General features: G+C 44.5%; 1 protein-coding gene across 1 annotated transcript in view; it reads left to right on the top strand.

Moving 5' to 3' along the window:
• The window catches only part of st3gal2 (ST3 beta-galactoside alpha-2,3-sialyltransferase 2), an 18549-nt gene extending 2833 nt beyond the window's left edge, over positions 1-15716 (top strand). Inside the window, exons 2-8 of the mRNA XM_068722390.1 lie at positions 1-400; positions 4611-4670; positions 5122-5255; positions 7359-7538; positions 7704-7749; positions 8324-8443; positions 8942-15716. The exon at positions 1-400 is cut by the window's left edge and continues 299 nt beyond it. Of these exons, the coding sequence (XP_068578491.1) occupies positions 1-400; positions 4611-4670; positions 5122-5255; positions 7359-7538; positions 7704-7749; positions 8324-8443; positions 8942-9115 (1114 nt within the window). The 3' untranslated portion in view covers positions 9116-15716. The remainder of the gene's footprint in view (positions 401-4610; positions 4671-5121; positions 5256-7358; positions 7539-7703; positions 7750-8323; positions 8444-8941) is intronic.
• Positions 15717-16136: the final 420 nt, after the last annotated feature.

Here is a 16136-nt window from a genome sequence, read left to right as displayed (position 1 = left end):
GGCGGCAGGAGGCGGAGGTAGCTCTGTGGTCGGAGGCGGGGCGGAGAAAGGAGGCAAGGCCAGGTGTTCCCGCAGGGTCTGGGTCCTCCTCGGTTCGCTGGTTCTCGTCTTCCTCACCTCCCTCTTCTTCTCCATCTCGCTGCGAGGGGGCGTCGGCTTCAACTACCTGGAGCCGCCCGGGTGGGAGGAGTCGAGGCGGGTGAAGCTAGTGCCCAGCTACGTGGGCGCGCACAGGCTGTCGCCGCCCGAGACCTTGCAGCCGAAGACATGTGCCTGCCCGCGCTGCGTCGGAGACCCCGGCGTTTCCGATTGGTTCGATGAGAACTACGACCCGGATATCTCGCCTGTTTGGACCAGAGACAACATCCAGCTGCCCTCTGATGTCTACTACTGGTGGGTGGTAAGTAACAATATCATTTAACTTTACATGAGTTGTGACACAATTAAGTGTGGTGACAAGTAGGGCTGCAGTATTCTACCTGATTATTTCATTCCATTTTTTGCACCTGGTACCATCAAACACTTTCCATTTGTATGGCAAAGAGGGGGGAAGTCAGTTGAATGGCATATATATATATATATATATATTTATTAGAACACCAACATAGTGGGAGTAATACATCATAATCTCAGATTTCTCTCCATCCTCCTCATCCTCCCTCGTCACTGAGCCAACCAATCCCCTCTTACAAGCAGTACTACATGCTCCTCCTGCATCCCTGCCAGTTGTACGTCAATGTCTCGGTGGAACACGACGCGGTTGGCCACCGGGCGTAAAGCACGACTGAGTAGCGTCTGAAAAAGTGAAATGAACATGTCTTCAGAGAGACGGGAAGCACACACTCGCTTTAACACCCCTTCTCAGTGTGTCTGTGCCTGTCCACTTGAGTGTAAATGTCCGGTCTCGATTCCCGTTTCACAGCTGTACCCTCAGTCCAGCTCTGACACGGCAGAAAACTGCAAACACATGCGAACGGCTGCCAAGTCATTAGGTCACACTGCAACAGGGAGGCGACGAACTGGGGGAAGAGAAAGAAGGAGACATCAATGAGAAGATTGGTTCTGATTGGAAAGGAATAGGGGAGATCACGTACAGAACAAAGGGGAAACATGGACGGTAGGAAAATGAAACAGATTTTGAGAAATGAACTAGAGATACAGAGAGGAAGGAAGAGGAAAATAAGAATATACAATGTGTATAAAACAATGAAAGGAACTAGAGAACAAACAGAAGAATGGTACAGGGCCATACCAAGCAAGAGAAACTCACTGGCCTCTGCAGACATATAAGTGCACTGTTTCTCCTCTGTTTTTGACCTTGCGCTTTCTTGTGAGCGATGCCTTTCTATCACTCTGTATCGGAAAGAACATCACATCCAATTGCACAGAGCCATCTGGTACTTTCATGTTGCCTCGATGCAAATAACAACTCCACAGAACTTTCTTTTCTTCTCCCCAAAATATGCTGGCCATGAATGCATCGTGTTACTCCAAAGCTTTTTGAGCTGTTAGTGGGTTTCAACAAATTTGAGATATTTTACATTTTGCGTTTTTAACTGGGAATTTGGTGGGAAAATGTTGGAATTTCCCACTAATGTCTTGGACAAATGGACAACATTGCTGAAAGAGAGTTATTACCACCTTTAGTGATGGTACCTGTCGACGTTATTCTCAACAGTGGCAAAGAGAACCAGGCCTTTGTTTGGCGTATAGTCTCACACTTTTAGACACCATGGTGTAAAAGGGGAAGAGGAGTTTGAGCTCTTTCTGTTGTGAATCAGAAGACACGATAAGATGACATTTCCTGGCAAAGAGTTTGAGAGGCAGACATCACTGATGCGCAGTGAGACGTAGCCGTGTAAGCGCTCCCCCAGTCGATTACCCACTTGACTTTTTTTAAAATACCGAACCCAATCAACGAACTTTCGGAAGGAAGGAAGGAAGGAAGGAAGGGAAACAGTTTTGTGTGTGCATGATTGGAGTATATATGTGCTTCAAATCAAACCTAATGTGTTACTCCTCCTCCGGCCTCAGGAGAGGAAAGAATCCAGCATTAAACAAAGAAACATACAAATACATTTTTTAACAATGGTTTCTTGTGCAAGACTTAAGTGACGTTCTAGTTCGGTGAAGCATTTTGCATTTAAACACTCAACCACCAGTCTTCGTTGATTAAGTTAACCGTCACTTTGATTCACTTGGAAAACTCGCTCTGATTTTCATTGAACGTTTTTTGCTTGTTTGCAGTTTCTTTGTGATCTTTAGAGCTGAACAGCTTGAATAGAGGCTACAACCTTGGCTTCCAAAGATGAAAGTAGGATGCACATTCTTCACATTACCTAATGTTTTTCAGTTTGTTTAGTTAGCTAGGCTAACAGTTATACTTATTCACTAATGTGAACTTTTGGTTTTATAAGAAAAGTGGTATTCACTTGAAAGTAGGTGCCAGGAAGCTTATACTTTAGGAGTCAGAGGACAGCTGAGAGGAAGGAAGCAAGACGCCATTTGGCTTTTCTGCCAAAAAAAATAAACGTGTGCCAAAAAATTTAGAAGCCCCTGAACAACAGCGGCGCAGCATGCCAAGCTGGCTCTGGCTCCATGCGGAGAGACAGAGGCAGAAGAAGGCAAAAGGATGGAGGGATCAAGGAGGTAGAAAAAACAGAGAGGTTTAGTGAGAAGAAGGAGAATAATGCAGAGGGGTAACGGCATGAGAAACAAAGTCACAGAGAGTAAAAGTGGAGAAAAAGAAAGATTTAGGGGCCTCTGATCAGCACTGATGAGCTGCGTGGTGCACAGGCGTCCCAGAGAGACGAAGAGATGAAGAAAGGCTCGAGGAGGAGGAGGAGGAGAAACAAAGAGGGAGCCAGGGAAATTAAAGGGAAGGAATTAGACATGAGGCCAAGGAGACTGCTGGAGAGAGGATGCGTGAAGGAAAATGTAAGTGAAGGAGATCTGTGTCAGGAAAAGCGAATTAAGGCCGATGGTGGGTGAAAAGGAAGTGGCGACAAAGGAGTGTGAAAATGAAGATTGCTGTGCAGGAGAGAAGGAGAAAGAGAGAAAGGAAATGATGCTTAAGGAGAGGAGAGGAGCAGCCAATATCCTGATGGAACTTTTGTGTGTGTGTGTGTGTGTGTGTGTGTGTGTGTGTATGTGTGTGTGTGTGTGTGTGCATTTATTTGTTTTGGGGGATTTTTTTTCTTCATGTGTGTGCAGGTGCTGGCTTTCTCTTTACAAGCATGAATGCACCATTGCCTGTGTGTTTTGGCAGATACCAAAATTGGCTCAATTCTTTTTTTTAATTAAACAAATAATTATCGGACATCTCTTTGTCAGCCGCCGCTGGTATGCGTCCTCATTCTCTTTGCATCCCACAATGAGGTAGTTCAAAACTATGATTCCAAATAAATAAGTAATGACAAAAGACACATTTAAATAAACAGACAAAGCAACATTTTTCTACTCTCGACCGTGAGCGTATGGCTTCCCAATGTTTCATTCCACTAAGAACGAGAGCGCTCTCACTTCACACAACAGATGCCCATACAACCACTGAGGAAGGTTATGCTGCTGTATTCCTTCCTCTTTTCCAGACTGGCCAGTCAAAGACCACCATCCTTCCAATGGAAGTAGTCGGGGTCTTAATCCACAGGAGGTGGTGCCAGCCCAATCCGTATTTTCCGTCATCTGATAAAAATCGTTACGGAGAGAAACCTTGCAATCTAAATGTGACGGTTTTATTTTTCTCAAGTTCGCAATACAAGACAAAACCAAACTAACCCAAATGCAGACACAGGGAGCAGGAGGGTTAGATTCATTCATGGTGTTACGTATCCACTAAGGTACTTAAAGGGCTAAATCACCTATCCTCTTCCTCCCCTCTTCGTCTTTCTTTCAATTCTCTCATTTCACTGCTTTTTTTTCCCTTTTTTACATTCAACACACGACTTTAACTTTTCTTTTTTATCCACCTTCTATTTACTCTTGTGGTTCAGCCAGACAGGAGAGACGTGTTGTCATCCCTGCTGTCACTTTTGTTTATCCCGCCGAGCAGAACTCTGGGTACTTTGGACAACTCACTGTTGTTGGTGACGGACAGTGTAAAAGTAAACTTTTCCTGGAAAGACACAAAGCCCCTTTGGGACTGTACTGTCTCTTTAGGTGTAATAAACCGTATATATTTACACAAGGAGTCGGAAAGAAAGAAACACATTTGGTGGGAGTGAGAAGTTGACAGGATGGATGGACTCTCCCACACTTCTAGCTTTCTTTTTGACAATTTTCCTCCCTTCTTCCACTGACATCTGTTATTTATTTTGTATTTATTTTCTTAATGCAATTCAGTGCGTCTGCTCCTCAGACCACAGCTCACCCAGTCTGACTGCATCCTGTCAGTCTGACACACGTCTGTTACCTGAACACACACACACACACACACACACACACACACAGGCACCTGCTTATTCGCACATGAATGCAGGCAAGTGCATGCATACACACACGTCCACACGGAAAAATAACTCAATATAAAATCTGTTGTCACATCCATTTTGTCTGCAGAGGAGAAACTACACATGCTGACCGCACTTTCTCTTTGTCTTCTTTCTCTCTAGATGTTACAGCCGCAGTTTAAACCCCACAGCATCCAGCAGGTGCTGCTGAGGTTGTTCCAGGTATAATTATATTATTAATTCATCTTTCCATTATCCCAGCACTTTCAGATCAGCCAAGTCATTACTTCACTCTCTTGGGCAAAGGCTGAGGGTAACATATTGTCTTTATTAGACAGTGGGGTTTATCAGTGATATGGCTCATTATTTTTTAATTTATCTGAATTTAAAAAAAATGTTTTTTTTCAATGTTTTTTCTTTCACATAAGGCTGTATGTTTCTATAACTCAGTCTCGCTCCTTAAGGGCAGAAGGGCCCCATGTATTTTTCATGGAGGGTCTCATTAAGGATTCACACCAGTAGTGAGAGCGGGATGTATTTTTTTTTTACAATCAGTTCTGAGCTGCCGGTTGGGTCGTTTATATGTCTCTTGCTGTTCTAGCGCCGGTGTCCTATTTCATTTCCCGTGTCGCTTGACTCCAGTCGGATTGATTCCACCACTGTCCTCTCGCAGGTGATTCCTGGAAGGTCGCCGTACGGCTCGTGGGATCCAGGACGCTGCCTGCGCTGCGCCGTGGTGGGGAACTCCGGAAACCTCCGCGGGGCCGAATATGGGGCGACCATTGACGGACACAACTACATCATGAGGTGAGGGTGATGGATGGACGGGAGGGACAGAGACCAGACGCGGGACGCATTAGACAGAGCAAGGCTAGGAGATATGGAGATAGAGGAGGAGATGAGGACTGACAGATGAAGAAAGGAGGAGGAGGAGGAGACGAGGAGGGAAGAGATATTTCATGTGCGGAGAGAACACTGTGACATCACACTACACAGTATGTGCCATTAAAGCTACATCAAATAATATTTTGTGCAAATATTTCCAAAGAAGCAGAAAGCAGATGTGTGTCTGACACTAAATGTAATCTTTCGCATAAGCCGTCCTCTATTCAGCTCTCCGACCCGGTTGACAGAGAGGTCACCTGACTCGTGTGAGGTCACCACAGAGGGCTTTATGTCCTAAGAAGCTGAAACGTATAGATCGTGCCTCTCACGTACACACCCGCGCAGAGAGGCACATAAATCCGTTTGTCTGAATCTACCCCCCCCCCTGCTTTTTATTCGTGCAGCAGTGATGGATCACAGTGCCTGATTGTTGTCAGTTGGCATGAACACACAGCTATATGTTGTTTCCTGCAGCGGCCGTGTGCTTGTGGCAGGAAAGCTTCGGCAGGGATGACTAGTATTTATTGTTTCTGTGCACACTAGCGTTAGCATCCGTTAGCGTTGCACTCTCAGCAGACCTGTGTGGGCAGCCTCCGAATTCTATCTCCTGTTACAGTAGCTCATTGCCGTGGTTGGATTCTCATTTGTTTTAGTCATCAGCTTTGCCACAACAGAACCCACTTAGCTCTCACCACCACCACCACCACCCACCTCCTCCCTGTCTGCCTTTTTTACCCCCGCTATCTAAAATAAAACATCTGTTCTGTTCACTGACATATGGGAAGGCGCACTCAGTGGCCGTTTTTTTTTTTTTTTTTTTTATGTGCGCCTCCCTCACTCCTCCAGACAGTGAGTCACATCTACTGTAAATACAGCAAAAGTCTGAACTACACAGCTGAGTGGTTCAGTTACTGTCTGACTGGAGTGCTAAATGTGCTTATTACATTATTTCATAAAATGTGTTGCTGAAAAGTTCTTGTTGTGAAACTTATGAGCTAACCAATATTTTCATATTGACTCAAATGACTTTGACTGCTGTGGACTGCTTTGCTGGTAGTGACAAAACCCACAGGGAATTTTCACCATTCTCTGCAGTTTCTTCGTGTTTTAGCATCTTTCAGCTCATTGTTTTGGTTTTAGAGCTTTACTTTACTGTGTTGGTTCGCTCTCACCGCTCTCATGAGCACTGTTTCCAACAGGCAGCTGTTATCGGTGTTGCAGCCCGGCTCTTAAACCGTGATTAAAACAGGAGACACACCGGTATACTTAACAAATACAGTGATTCTTTTTTTTAAATTTATTTTATTTTATTATACTCTGCATTTGACCCATCCCTGTACCAGGGAGCAGTGGGCTGCCCATGACAGGCGCCCGGGGAGCCGCTAGTGGGACAGTGTCTTGCTCAAGGACACTTTGACTCAGAACACGTCCCAACCAAGGATCGAACTGCCGACCCTTCGGTTCCCAGACAACCCTCTTAGCCCAGCTAGTGGCTGCAGGTCTGGAGATGGAAAGCACAGAAACAACAAGTAACCGAACAGAGGGGCCTTCACATCAGTGAAAAAGCTCTAAAAACCCGCTCTCCATTACCTGCTCAGCACCAAACAGTTAGCAAGTTAAGTTAGGCGACCATTTTGGATTGTTTTTTGAGAGCAGTTGGAGGAGACCAAAACAGAGCAAAAAGGAGAGTGAATATGCACTTTTATCTGTCGGGTGGCCGACGACTTCAAATTCATGCAAATGTTGGTCCGTGTCTGCTAGACGTGAACATAAGCCGTTATGTGTTAACACTTTGGCCACGTCAATTTAAGAAGCCGATGATGTCATTTTAGTTTTTAAAGCTGCCCCATGTGGCCAAATTCAGGTGTAACACATTCAAATGATCATTTCTAAAATGTTGAGCTACTCAAGCTATCAAGTCAACGTGGAATTAGATCCTGTGAAACAATATTGGCACCTATTTGACTTCAGTTGAAGCTCACACAGAGACGTACATCTCTTATGCTGTCCCTCCCTTGCTCACAGAATAAACCTGGCCCCCACGGTGGGCTACGAAGAAGACGCCGGCAGCCACACCACTCACCACTTCATGTACCCGGAGAGCGCCAAGAATCTGGCGGCCAACGTCAGCTTCGTCCTGGTTCCCTTTAAGACGCTGGATCTCGTCTGGATCACCAGCGCTCTGTCCACCGGCCAGATTCGATTGTAAGAAGCACACACACACACACACACACACACACACACAGAGTTGTGGGAAGAGAGTTGCTGGGCTGAAACAATCTGTCAGTCATCAATCATCCAGAGTTCATAGCAATCACACTAAGTGTGGTTTGAATGTGTTTAATCAATTTCTCCCTGTCTCTCCCTCAGTACCTACGCTCCTGTGAAGCAGTTCCTCCGTGTAGATAAAGACAAGGTGTGTATTTTCAACGCTCATTGCAATTACTTTTGGCCATTCTCACACACTCACAGTAATACGCCAACACATAGACATTTGCAGCCCCACACACACACACACACACACACACACACACACACACACACACACAGAGTGACCCCGCTTTGCTGCAATTATTTCATCCCCTCCCCATTGTTGATGAGGGCTTACAGTTAGATTATAAACCTTCCCTTTGTTTTAAATAATCTTCTGCTTGCTCTTTAATCCGTGAAATAAAAAAAAAACTCAATCACAACCTCGGAGAGTATTATAAAATCTTTTCATGTGCGGTTGGACCTCTTGAATGTGCAGCGGCTGTGTCTTTTTTTTTCCTACTGTATAAATAATCTGAGTGAAAGCTTAAGATCTGAATTCAGAGTAAATCGGATTTACCGATACTGGGAATACTTGGAAAAAACAAATCCACCATTTGTGGATCTTTCTGAATATCTTTGTGCTGATAGAGTTTGGGTTTGATTTTTAGTTAAATTCACAGCCGGTAGACAGTATATTACGGTACCTCCCATCTTCTGTGTCTCTGTCCCCCACCCAGGTCCAGATCTTCAACCCAGCATTCTTTAAATACATCCACGACCGCTGGACCAGACACCATGGGCGCTACCCCTCCACTGGCATGCTTGTACTGTTCTTTGCCCTGCATGTCTGTGATGAGGTCAGTTTCTCTCTCTTTCTTTCTCTGCTTTCACACAGATGCTGTACATCCTGGCATCATGCTGAAACTACACATCTATCTGAATAGATACACATTTGTAGAGATGTTTTCAGACTATTTTTCCTTCTGAATTCCAATGCGAATCGTCCGATACCGAGTACCGATCCGATACCAGTGGGCTATAAACAGTGCTTTTACTGGTGGGATTTTCCAGTGTAAAATATTGCCAAATTGCTGACATTTTGCTCGCTCTGGCTAACGTTACACTCTCCGCTATCACCTGCCTGATCGGTACGCCACATATGCAACTCTTAACAGAGATGAGAAAGACGTGAGACGACACACTCGGATCTATGAATAGACCCTCGTACTCGCCAATTCCCGATCCAGCATTTTAGGCTGTATCGGAGGAATTTCGGACACTGGTCTTGGTACATCCTGACATATTTGTAATCACACACTTTGTTTTCCAACCCTCACTCTTTGACTCTCCTCTAGGTGAATGTCTTTGGTTTCGGGGCAGACAGCAGGGGAAATTGGCACCACTACTGGGAACAGAACCGCTACTCCGGAGAGTTCAGGAAGACCGGCGTCCACGACGCCGACTACGAAGCCCAGATCATCCAACGGCTGGCCAAGGCTGGCAAGATCACTGTATTCCCTGGAAAATAACCAGCAGATCACCCTTTGTATCTAACGTTCCAACTCTGGTACTGCAACAGACACTATAGAGGCTGCTTAGAACGTGTTAGATATCCTCACATTCCCTTACCTGCACCAGTTTGGGTTCCCAGGTTGAAGTAAACCGAGTGCTTACAGAAGCCGAAACGGTCACGAAATGGTACCAAACAATGCTATTCCATTCACTTTCCCTTATATTGGAGAATTTGCCCACCAGTAGAGGCTCTGATTGGAGAACATGGAGGAACCAGGAGCAGTGAACATGTAGATCCAAACGTAGTTCTGCTCACTAGAGAGTAATTGACTCTTAGTTATCAAGGTTTTACCACTAATGGCCAGAGAGGGACCACATATCTTTTTCCAGGGGCAGCTTCAACGCAGGAGTGAAAAACAAGTGAAGGCCTGTCAGCAGAAAAACTCAACCCATCGCCACAAATACCGACATTGACTGTGTACAGCGCCGAGAGAGAGACAGATATATATCCCACTTCTGGACTCACCTTGGATGAGTACCCAACACTCATCCATTAACAAAACTACAATACGCGACGTACTGAAAAGGCCACAGAAAGTGCACCGTCGGCATCGAGTAGACTACTGTTCTACAGCAGTGTGATGTCTAACAGAAGCAAATTGTGTTTAAACTCACAGTTCTTCACCGTCTAAGCACGAGGTACTGTACTGTAGGCCTTCAGACAAGATTGACACTACAGACACAAACTGTGGAGCTGTCAGAAGCCAGAGTGCTGTTGAACATTTTTGAGACTCGAGGACTAATTTTCCATCTCTTACATCTCCTGGGCCATGACTTCCTTGAGAAAGAATTGATCTTTTCAAGTCCCATACGCAGCCAAGCCTCACTTTCCACTTCTCACTGTCACAAGGACTTTGTCTGACGGTGATGGGTTGTAAAAACGCTTGGTTGTAAGACTGTAGGCGATTGCTGCGAGATTATATCGTACGACTGTCCTTGACACCTTGCAGCAGACACACAGAAACGGGATCAAGGCTTTTGCCTTGTGGCCATTCTGACTCTGACAGATCACTGCAGCACTAGCATGAGCCTCGGCGTCTGGAGAGCCAGCTAACCTGGTTTTAAACACCACGGCGACCGCATGCCCATGCTACAGTCTCTATCCACATCCAGACACAGGGAAGCGTTGGTTCGACTGCGTGACGTCTAATGAGGCCAAAAGTCCGTCTCCTGTGATTTCGTGTTTGGACGGAGGCACGCTGGATCTGGACCGGCGTTTCATCCCCATGTCGCCTGTCAGGTTCTAATTTGGGAGACGAGGACTGTAGACAGAAAGCTGGGGCACGAAGCACCGGTTTGACAAAGGCAGCATGAGAAACACATCATTTGCTACTGGGTGAACAGATAAGACGTTGGTGCACTGTTTATGTGCAGCTTCTACACAAACTGCACTGGGTTCACCACTTTGGTTTTGAAAGGACTGAAACAAAAGCGGACCTCGCTCTGTTTCTTTTTCTTTTCACAGACCTGACTCCTGCATCCCTGTGGGATTAGAGACTGCCAGGAGCGTTTCTCCCCGGATTTAAGGTCCATATGATGGGGGGGAAAGAAAACCCCCACTGGATCTGGGAATTCTTTAACCTGTCGGCTTCATTAAGCACTAGCCCTGGTCCCCGCTCTGCCAATTCAAACTTCAGCTATATCTGGAGGAGGGTGGAGCCACCAGACGCCTTAGACTTCACCTTCGTACCACATAAACTGCACTTCCTCTTCTGATTTTCATGTTGATGGCATATTACCCAGCAGACTGCAGATTTCATTTGATAGTTTTATGTGCTGTTTAGCTTTGAGTTTACACATTGGCTGGATTTATATTATTGGCTCGGGCTAGATTTTCTTTTTCACCCAGGCGGCTTGTTAATCTTTTTTTATCATGATTTGGTATCTTCAAATATTTACACCTTTATAGCCTCCATTGTTGGTTATTTATCTCTTTAACAAGGAGGCTCAAAATGATATCAGTCGTTGAAGTGCTGCTAAACAATATTTGAAAAACTGACGCGTCGGTGGAAAACAGAGAATGTAAAAATACAAGTATTTGGTTTGACTTGAGGCCGTAAATCCATCCAGACGTGTTTATCAAGCAGCAGATGGTGGTGATGAGGAAGAGTACTCGTGGTTCCTACACAGGTCTGGACAATATGGAGAAGCAGGGTGCAATAAGTCATATTTCTACTGCCCCTTTACACCAAACTAATTCATGTGTGCATGGGTTTAAACGGTCGTTGATTGGTATTAATAACTCAACAATTGCTTCGTGCTGCGCTGAGAGCTCTGGCTTTTGAAGCACTTACCAGACTTCAAATCTACTTAGGAAAGAAAGTGGTATTTATGTCAGTTACAGACTACTAAGTATTTATTGGAGCTGAAGGATGCACACACACACAATGTGTTTCGGCGAGTAACACTGAAGGTAAACAGAACACTTAGCACCATTAACTTTGGAAAAAAAACAAATCTGTTTCATCAGGACTGTGTGTTTGTGGTTTGGTCAATTTGAGTTCAAATACTGGAAACGTTGGACTAGGGCACAGAAATACGTGACAGTACGTGTTTCCATCTCAGCCCCGCCCACTGCAGAAGAGCACAAAATCTCAGTGACTCAGAGTAAGAAGCACATTTTAATGCTCCTTTAGAACTATGAGAAAACTACAGTTCCAACTTAAAGTTTACCAGAACAATATTTCTTTCCCACAGAAGGAGTCGGCGTATTGTTTTAGTGACTCATGATGTGCTATGCCGTGAGCTACACTCACATTGAGAGCTACATTTGTGAATAGAAGCTGTGTAGGAACCGTGTGTGCCCGCCGCTGCAGCAGATGCTTCTTTTATCCGAAATAACACCTGTGTATACATTGTTGAACGCACGTCCCTCTGAGTGTGTTGTTAAAAGTTAAGGGATTTAATCCCATAGCGCTCATTCTTATTGTGTACTTTACTTTTTCTCTTTTTACATCGCTCACACTGAGAAAAGGTTTGAGGTTGACACACACACACACACACACACACACAAAAATATGTTAGCGGGTCGGGGTGCTGTACCGCCCCCAGCAGGCGATGTGAAGAACTGTTTGCTACTATGCTGATATCGGTTCTGTTGTTGTATTGTTGTGTTATCTTTGGAGGATATCGTGTAACCACATGTAACTCTCTTGTCTTACCATTGTACTTAATCTGCTTTCAATGTTTTTACCCTACTTTGCACACAACAGATCTTATAGGATGCTTTAGTGTCGGGCTGGGCTCACTTTAAGGGTCCGTTTGGCTGAAACTGGACATATCGTTTTCTCTCTCTCTGTCTCACACACACACACACACACACACACACACACACACACACACACACACACACACACACACATTCATGCTTTCGTGCCTTGTCCTGCTGCTGGACGTATCTCGCCTACAGCTGCTCCATTGGCAATATACACACACACACACACACACACACACACACACACACCTGCTACCTTTGCATTTTTTTAGTCACACACTCACATGTCTTTTGGCTGAGAGCTGTGCCTTCTGAGCTTCACACACATACACACATACACACACACACACACACACACACACGCTCTGCCTTCTGCTCTGGGAACAGACGCCTCCCGCTCTTCACTTCTTACAGCTTTGTGACATTGTTTTCTAGCGATCGCTGGAGGCGAAAGGAGAGGATGTAAACCGGTGATGCAGTGTGACTCGCTGTGAATTCATAATAGGACATTTGCTACTTTTTTGAGCATCAAGTGTATACTTTTGAAGCATTTCTGCTTTTCTAGATAACATTTAAGGGAAAAGTGGCAGACAGAGAGGATCATCCGCTGGATTCAATCCCACAAAGTCGCAGGTACCTGTCCTATTGCTGGTGTTCGTTTTCAACGACACAGTGACTGTAGAACAGATGGTGAGGACGACAAAGCGTCTGAAGGCTTAGACATATCAGTGCACCACTGCTTCCCTGTTATCTTGGAGTTGTCCACTACTGTGGTCCTGTGTTATTGATGTTTGTTTCCCAAGATGCTCCTTCCAGCTTCAAAAGGAACGTGTAAAATGTTTTGGAGATAACTCGGCTCTCTGGCAGCATTCCTATCACATTCTTGCCGCCTGCAGTGAGTAGAAAAGTCTTAATGGAGTCAGGCCGTGTTCAAGCACAGCAACCGTTATCAGCATCCTTGATCCTGCTTACCCCTCAGATAGAGGGGTAAGCAGGGTGATCCCTCTCTGCTGGCCTAAATAAGAGCGGAGGTTTTACAGTACACGACACAGAGCTCGTCTGAGAGTGTTCCCTCTATATAACCTGAAGGTCTGTTCTCCTGTCGCTGACCCAATAAACTGGTTTCTTTGTGTCCTCTGGAGTTGATCCTGAAAAGAATTGGAAGCAGCGGCAGTTTTCAGGTGGCTGCGTCGGGAACAGCAATCAAGAAATAAAGAGCTGCATCGGTTGAGAGTATTTTGGGAAACGTGGTCCTTGATTGTGACGGATGACAGATGTCCAGGGAGCAGCATGTTTTCTCAGGGGAAATCTGAATGCAGGGGGTTTGGTTCTCTCACAACGCTGACGGAAACAGAGTCAAATGAAAGCTGACTTGAGTGTCATGTTTCTGCCACAACTTAAACTGGACGGATTTTCTTTTAAGCGTTGTGTTACTTTTCTTATTTTTGGAATTCCAGGCCAAACTCCAGAGTAAAATCACCTTTGTTCTACTTTGCTGTCAGAGGAATCCAGGCTCCTTTCACATCCAGGACTATTTTTACACCGTTTCGTCTCTCGCACTATGCTCTGACTCACATTTCAGAAAAGTCACAAACCCCATTTATTGATTGCTTGTACGGCTGCACAAAGTGGCAGACACAAACCAATTAACATATTCTTTGATTGAAAAGGAGGCATGTTAAAGTCATTAAATTAAATGTTTTATTGGGTAATTGAAGAAGACACAGTCTGAAAGCACACCTGCTCAGCTCAGAAAAAGTGGACATTGATGTTTTCTGACAGCTAGCAAGCTAGTCTGTACAGATGTATCACAGTCACATAACCCTCTTCAAACTGTTGTTCTTACGCTTCTGTTTTTGTACAAATTAAACAACCAAGATATTACGTTTCAAGTAGGTAAGTACTAGTAGCGCTAGAAGGCTAATCGTTACCTTTGGACAGAGCTAGGCTAGCTGATTCCAGTCTCAGCTAAGCTAACCGTCTGCTCTCATACAACTATTCGCAAGAAAGCAAATAAGAGTTTCCCTCCAAAGTTCCCAAGTATATATTTGCAATGTTATAGAGAAATTGGGTTGTTTTTCTAGCCGACTTCATGACCCGACAACATGTTAATCAGAACCTCTTTACTGAGCTAGAGTTAAAGCTAATCAGAAAATTGGATCAATTTGCAGTTGTCTGGCAGGAGAGAAACAGTCCAGACTGTCTCGATTTGTTACAAAAGACGATATCTGTGCTAGAGAAAAGATAATCACAGCTCTTATGGCTAGAATTCTTTATTTTAAAAAGTCTCAATTTGTTTCTTTCAGGTTGTTGGGTTTAAAGGAGACATATCATGCAGATTTTTCAGGTTCATAGTTGAATTTTGGGTTTCTACTAGAACATGTTTGCATGCTTTACCTTCAAAAAACACATTTTTTATATACTGTCTATTCGACTATCACTGTATCAACCGTCGGTCTGAAACACTGTATTAGCGCCCGTCTCTTTAAGCCCCCCATTCCCCAAAAAAGACAAATTGCTCCGATTGGCTTTCAAGAAATGTATGCTGCACCGTGGCAAATGTGACATAGGACAGGGAGCCAAATCTGAGTGGCTTGTTGAATCACTTTTTTATTTTATTTTTTATTAGGCAGCCCACAAAAAAACACTGAAGAATCAAGTCTTTTTATGATATGTCCCCTTTAAGGTAGGTGCGGCCCAGTTTTGTTCTCGGGTAATTGAGAATAGCTTTCCGCAGAAGTGGCATACATTTGACTGACTGTTAGAGAACTAAAAGGAACAAATACATCCTGATCAAAATGACTGCCAGTCCAGGCTGTTGGCATCGTGACATCGCCAGCATGCTGTGCTGTTTGAGGCTGAGGTGAGGACGGCCTCAGGCTTCCTCATCGGTTCACTGGTGCGCATTGAACAAGAACAGCTCTTTAGCAGCAGTCACTGTGCTTCAGACTGTCGCTGTGGATCGTTACGCTAACAACTCTAACCTCTGTCAGCCATTGTGCTAGTACTCTCAATCAAGCAAGCCGTATCAAGTAGGATTAAAAGCTGTTTAGTGAATACATCTTACTGGCGGCTCATAGGAAGCAGATACTGTAGGAGGAGAAGTCGTCCAAGGATTTAGAAAGGTTGATGTCTCAGTTGAGATGGGTGAAATCGTTCCATATCAGTGGTTTTCCTGCTGCCTGGATCTGTCTAGTTCAAGCTTTAATGTCTCATTCTTCAGTAGGACTACCTTTTGGACTAGGTAGTACACGACACGTGTATTTACTTCATTGACACATCCGTATGATATGTGATCCAACTCTTTGTATCTTATGCTATTGTACAAATAAAAGCTTCATGAAACATGAGGTAAAAGTCTGACTGTGTGTTTGTGGGATGATGGTTTTGGGTTTACATGGAGCTACTAAAATAATTTGGGTTAGAGTAATCCTGAAAATAGATTCAATTTGATTTGGTGTTCTGTTGCAGAGTACTGGAGTGGCCCGCTGTACTTAAAGGTCCAGTGGGTGGGATTTGGCGTGAGATTGCAACATCATGGCGGCCGGCTCTGTGACGAGGAAACAAAAACTACTACTATTCTTATTTTCAGGTGATTATACGCTAAAGAAAACGTACTTATCGTAATGCTTTTTTTCCAATCGTGAAGAAAGATTAAATATTTCCATTTTATGTGACTTTAAACTTCTTCTGCAATGCTTTTCAAAGACAATACTATGTAATGTTTCACTCCATTACATTTGGTTTCACAGCTTTAGTTGCTT

This window comes from Cebidichthys violaceus, unplaced genomic scaffold (genome assembly GCF_023349555.1).
Source record: "Cebidichthys violaceus isolate CVI_PGR_0920_01 unplaced genomic scaffold, fCebVio1.0.p SCAF_3, whole genome shotgun sequence".
Lineage (NCBI taxonomy): Eukaryota > Metazoa > Chordata > Actinopteri > Perciformes > Stichaeidae > Cebidichthys > Cebidichthys violaceus.
This window is presented reverse-complemented; position numbering and strand designations above follow the sequence as displayed.